Source organism: Pteropus alecto, unplaced genomic scaffold (genome assembly GCF_000325575.1).
Source record: "Pteropus alecto unplaced genomic scaffold, ASM32557v1 scaffold394, whole genome shotgun sequence".
Classification (NCBI taxonomy): Eukaryota; Metazoa; Chordata; class Mammalia; order Chiroptera; family Pteropodidae; genus Pteropus; species Pteropus alecto.
In genome coordinates this window covers 276,197-282,189 of record NW_006436007.1, presented here as the reverse complement: position 1 = coordinate 282,189, position 5,993 = coordinate 276,197, and the positions used below count along the sequence as shown (strand labels likewise).

The window sequence follows — 5,993 nt, the reverse complement described above, 5'->3', positions numbered from 1 at the left end:
CGCAGCGCCGCCAGCAGCAGGGGCCGGCAGCGCGGCGGGAGCGGCCGTGCGGGGCGCCGGTTGGGCACCCTCGTGGGCTCGGGAGGGGCGGCCCCGGGGGCGGAAGGAGCTGCGCAGCGCGCTCCCCAGCGCCCCGGCTGCGCGCGCCAGCTCCAGGATAGACTCTGGGCGCCGCGGCCCGGGGAGAGCGTGGTTTCGGGGCGCTGCCTCAGACTGCTCTTGCGCGGGATGCAAACGCATGCACGCGCGCTCTCCTCTCTGCTCGCTCCGTCCCTAAAGTCTCCTCGCGCCTCACCTTCACTGAGTCTACCGGGTACATGACCGAGTGCTCCAGGATCCCGGCCATCGCTCCGGCTGTCATGTGGGTGGATAAGGAGGCGCTGGTCGGCAGGTTCTCATAGTCCTCCGACCCGGCGTCCTTGCAGCCGCCGCCGCCGCCATCTCGGCTGTCCCCATCCATCCTGCGCCTCACAGCCTGGCTCCCCACGCCGCCGCAGCGCAGCTCCATCCGCCAGCTCCGCGGGGCGCGGGAGGCTGCAGGAGGTGGGCAGGGAGGGGGAGGGGACGAAAAACTTCACTTCTTAAAGTGGGAACCACCTCCCTGGTGCAGCGGAGCCTGACGCCATGGCGGGCTGGGGTGGAGCGGAGGGGCCCGAGACACCAATCGCTGGAAAAGAAGAGGCCGTCCGCGGCCGCGCCATTGGTGAGCGGGCCAGCGGGGACCCGCCTCCCTGTGTGACGTCACTGCCCAGTGCAAATTTCCAAGCAACCGGACGGGGGCGAGAGGAGACGTTGGGGTGTCCCGGGAAGTTGTACCGCCTCAGGGTGGTGGTGCCTCCCTTGGGGCAGTCAATGGGGGTGGTCCCTAGGAACGGTCAGCTGGGCCGCCCCGAGGAAATGCTTAGGGATGGAGCAGGAACGCCTTCCTCCCCCCACCTCCTGGCCCCCCCCGGCCCAGCCCAGGCTTTTGCAAACTGTATTGCTCAGCAAGTTTTGGCATTCCTAAGGCCTGGAGGTGGGGGCAGTTACCGCCAATGTCATTTATGGAGCAGTTACGGTGGCTGGATTTGGGTGGGTGTGGGGCGCACGTGGGGATGGAGTGGAGTTGTAGAATTGAGGACATGCTGCGAGATAGCAGTGGTGCACCTCCATTTGTGCAACACGAGATCATATACTGTGGAGGGAACAGTTAAAACTCAAGGTCCTCTGCTAGGCTGCTTTGTCGGGGAGAACACCCATTTATAAGAAATTTTTCCTCTCACTGCGAACACATAATAGCTAAATTCGTTCCTCCTCTTATTCTCACAAAGAGACTAAATTCACCCTGCCTCACAAAGAGACTAAACTCCTCACCAAGATAATAAGTAGTAATCAGGATGGAGCTCTAAGGAGGCACCTCCAGCACGTTTTACTTGGGGCTGATTTGCCTGGAAGGTCTTTAAATCTGGTCCCACAGTAGGGCTGCAAAGTGGCTGAGAGTAACATCTTGCATCCTTGCAACTGCTTGTCTTTTAAGATTGTCTTAGTTCTTAAACTCATCTCTAACTGGCTTAAATAAAGTACAACCCAGGCTGCTTTATTTTAACCTAAATGATACTGTTTTTCTCCATCTGGGGGAAGGGGAAGGAATCAAAAAGTAGAGGAGTGACCTATTTATGGAAGTCTCCATGAAAGCGTGGCATTCGCATGTCTAAATGTATATGTTCCAAGGCTGAAGACTTGGCTCTAGCTGATCGACCTCTACAGCACCAGACACCTTATCCAGTGAAGGCTTCTGGCCAGGAAAGCTGGCCTTGGAGATATGAAAGAGAGGAGCCCCTGAAGGTGCTGCGCCTGCTTTTTGCACTTTCCTTGGTTTCAGGGTTCAGGTCACAGCATCCCAGGCAGCTCTCAGGGATTTGTGATAGGAGTGATGTGAGCATTGTTAATAGGGGCTTTAAGGCCAACGGCACCATTGCCCTATCTTTGGTAGGTGCCAATAGTGTCTCCCAAGATGAGTGCTGAGGATGAGAAAGGCAGAAACAAGCTCTGTGTTTATTTAGTGTTTGCTAGAGAAGAATTTCTCTGCTTTTGCCAAACGTGATTTTTAAGAAACATTTATGAAACTCTGTTGATATTCATTTAAAATCAATACCCTTTAACCAATACATATTAACCCATTGTCCCACTTCTGAGAATGTGACACAAAAGTCTGCATATGCATGAAGTTCTTCTTCAAAGCATTATTTATAGTAATAAATAGTTGGAAACAATCTAAATGTTCAACTAGAGAGGAATGGCTTAAGTAAATTATGACGCATATATTAGTAAAATGTTATGGGGCCATTAAACATTGTGGTAATATCATGCAACATGAGAAATGATTATGATGCCTGTTAGATTGAAAAACAAAACAAGATTCTATAAACATTAAATTTACAAAAATGTAAATATGCACATGAAAAGAGTGAAGTTATTGTGATAGTGACATAGAATTATAGGTAACTTTTTATTATATTTTTCAAACTTAAATAATACTTGTATTATTTCTATAATTTAAAAAATGAAAAGCATGAAAATGTATTATTCTTTTTAGGATCTACTCTCCCAAAGGATGAGAAACCCTCTGAACTTTGCCATGATGATGTTGGTGAAGAGAAGTCACCCTTGGGATGGTTAAGAGGACTCTTAGCAAATGTGAACATGCTCATAATCTTCAGAGACATAAGATTTTTTAAATTTGAGTAAACAAATGTTAATCCAGAATCATTTAGAAAATCTTTGGAATGTTTATCATAAGCAATATTTTTTCTCACCATATATGGTAGATATAGTGGTGTGGCACTCAGCGTCCATCTTAAACTCCTCCACTGCAGTGGCCAGAAAATTTTAAACTACATTTCTCAGACTCCCTTGCAGCTAGGAGTCTAGAGTAAATTAGATTCTGCCAGTTAGATGAACTAGGAAGATCTGGGAGGTGGAAGAGAGAGAGAGAGACTACCTTCCTGCTGCTTTGATGTTTTCTGCTGCCTAGCAAAGTCACAGAAGTTTACTTGGGTTAGGCAAAGTCGGGATGGGCAGTGGCTTCCCTATTCCAACAGCACTGTAGTGTCTGGTCACCATGTTCACGGGTGTTGTGAGGCGATTGTGGCAATGGGGTGGCAGCAGCGATGGTAGCAGCCTCCTGATCCCTGCACCATAGCTTCAGTAACTTGGCCTTCTCACGTAGGTTCCCTTGGAAAACCAGTTTGGCAGCGTGGATCTGAGAGTTATCCCTGGAAGCCCAGCCTGGGGTCAGCTCCTTGCCTGTTTCAACAATATTGTGTATAGTAGCCAGCAACCATTCCTGCAGGTCAGAATATAACAGCCAGCCCTGGTCCTAGGCCTCTTCAGAAAGCCTGCTTGGAGAGGGATGACATCCCAGACACAATAACCCAGTGCTTTGGCCACACTGCCAACCAGGAGGAAGCATCATGGAGACCCAGGAGCAGAGCAGTGATCCTGTCTTGTGGGATGGGCCAAGAGACTCAGAATGACTTGTTGGTTCCACCAGAGTCTTACGTAAAGTTCCTGAACGTTGAAGTTCTGAAGATGTCATCACACTACCCTAGCCCAACTGGGAGCCAAGCTCCACTTAGAAAAAGGAAGCTACAGAGGATGTAGAGTGAAGAGCACTTGACTTTGGAGTCATGGGCCCTTCAAGCCCTGCTTCCACCATTTACTTCCACCAAGGACAACACTGTGTTTCCTAAAAGCATATCTGTGATTCATACGTAGGCATGAGTCTCCCCATGATAAACAAGAAATGGAGGTGAAAAGCTAGCCTCGCTCCAGGGCCCCGGGGCAAATAAGGGCACTTTTACTGATGAGACCCAACAGATAGCTGTGTGGCTCTGGCCTATTTGGTTAGCATACTTCCTCATCTGTTGATCATGGTCATTGATACTTAACAAACAGTGAATAAAATATAGGGGAAAAAAAAGTAGAATAAATTCTCATAGCGAAGTATACGTAATTTGGGGGTATTAGGATGAAAGAGGACAGAAAAGAGTTATGGGTACAGAGGGAAGAGACCCAGGCTTTCCCCAAACTCCTACTTTTTCATAGTAATTATTTTAGCCCTGACGTCTGCCTACCCACACAGATATCTTAACACCCTACCTAGAAATTAGCAATTACCGTGTCTCCCACTGGGGCTGCAGCTCTATCTTTCTGATCTAAAACAGAATTCAAAATCATTCCTCCTAATTGGTAACTCTTTCTAATGTCTTTTACCTCTGTTTGACCAGGTAACCAGCTGGCGAGCTTAGAGTCATTCCCACCTCCTCTTTCTACCTTTCAGATCCCATGAGCTATGTGTAGATTCGGCCTCTGAAAGAGCATCACTTATAGCCAGGGTGACTATATAATTTGTCATCCAAACTGGGACACTTGTTGAGAATGAAAAGAGGCATTGTTAGTAATTACACCAGGAGAGAAGGTATAAACTGAGACTGTTCTGGGAAAACTAAGACATATGGTCACCCTACTTATAGCCAGCCTTTACTTTCCATCCCCAGACTGTCTCCCAAAACCTGTGGCTCTGTCCTCTCTTTACATCGTCTTCTAAGGAAGGGCTCTCCGTGTCTCCACCTGTTGAAATGGTACTCATTTTTCAGTTCATTCGGCTCCCCTTCCATGAAGCCTTCTCCGACCCGCAAGACGGGAGCCGAACCCTGTCACTCTTTCACGCCTCCTTTGTGGCCTTCACTACCTTCCACTTCACATTGGCCATGTCTTTACTATCCCATCACACTCTAAGGATGTCAATCGAATAAACAATAAATATTTATTAAAAGAGTAAGGGTTTCCTTCGAAAGAGCTCCATATTCTTATGTCATAGCATTTTTATATTATAATATAATATTACATTATATTGTTGCAGATATTCATGATCTCCAGGAAATGAAAACATGTTACACATTCGATGCCAAGACTCTGAACACAGTGCTTGGAGAAGAGAGGAAAAAAGGGACATTTTCTTCTCTTGCAAAGTACATGTCACAAACAGTGAATTAGAGTTTGACTTTTCTTAGAAACACAGAACAAAGTCTGGGAACTAGAAGAGACCTAGATTATGATGTAGTCTGTAAGTCCCATGTCACAGGTGACCAAAGAGGTCCAAGAGGTAAAGTAACTTGTCCAAGGACACAAAAGTGGTTAGTGGCAGCACTGGGATTAAAAAAAAAAAAAAAAAAAAACCAGGGCTTTCATTCAATATCTTTCCTCTACTCACCTTTGAAATAAACTGGAAGGCGAATAGGACTCCTTTATCGCTGTCATTAGTCCTATCTCAGATGCCTGCTCTGTAAAAATCAACAGTCATCAATTCTCCACCTTACCAGGTTTGCCTGACACAGCACATTAGCACAGGTGAGTTTTACACCGAGCTCTATTCATCATTAATAAGAGTTTGTTGATCAGGATCCTCCAGACAGCATAGTTGCTATATTTCCGATGTCTCGAATAGACCACTGAGCACAGAAGAGGAAGGAGCTCTTTAGGAGAATGGAGGTGACGTAGCGTAAAAACAAAAAGCATGTGCTTTGGAGACAGACCAGGATTCAATAACTATATGTCTGCTCCTTCCAAAAGCTGCTTTGTCAGAAGGCAGCTCCTTTGAGATTTGGAACACCCACCGTTGTGATGTTGCATTTGGGTTTCCTGTTTGTTTTCTGTGTCCCTGGCATCCTATTATGCATGGAATGTCTCTCCAGTGTGGGCCTCAGTTTCATCTGTTCTGTGACAGCAGGGTGCTCACTTAGTCCCTGTGTCTCTCCGTTCCCAGAAGTTGGTGGCAAATAATGACAACCGTGTGACTCTGGAGGACTTTCCAGCACTTTCAAATATCTTATCTTATTTGATCCTTAGGGTTGTTTTTCAGGAGTAAATGGAGAAATGCAGGTTGTGTAAGATTACCTTACGGGTTGGCTTGATTAGTAGCTGTACCCCCAAGAGGGTTGATTAGTGGGGCC

General features: G+C 47.1%; 1 protein-coding gene across 2 annotated transcripts in view; it reads right to left on the bottom strand.

Annotated features, from left to right (window-relative positions):
- Window positions 1-581, bottom strand: part of SLC25A37 (solute carrier family 25 member 37) — a 34,891-nt gene extending 34,310 nt beyond the window's left edge. The window contains exon 1 of one of the 2 annotated variants that reach the window (XM_006911757.2): window positions 296-581. In XM_006911757.2, the coding sequence (XP_006911819.1) occupies window positions 296-508 (213 nt within the window). In that variant the 5' untranslated portion in view covers window positions 509-581. The remainder of the gene's footprint in view (window positions 1-295) is intronic. The other variant, XM_015589246.2, reaches the window with a different exon arrangement.
- Between the last annotated feature and the right edge of the window lie 5,412 nt (window positions 582-5,993).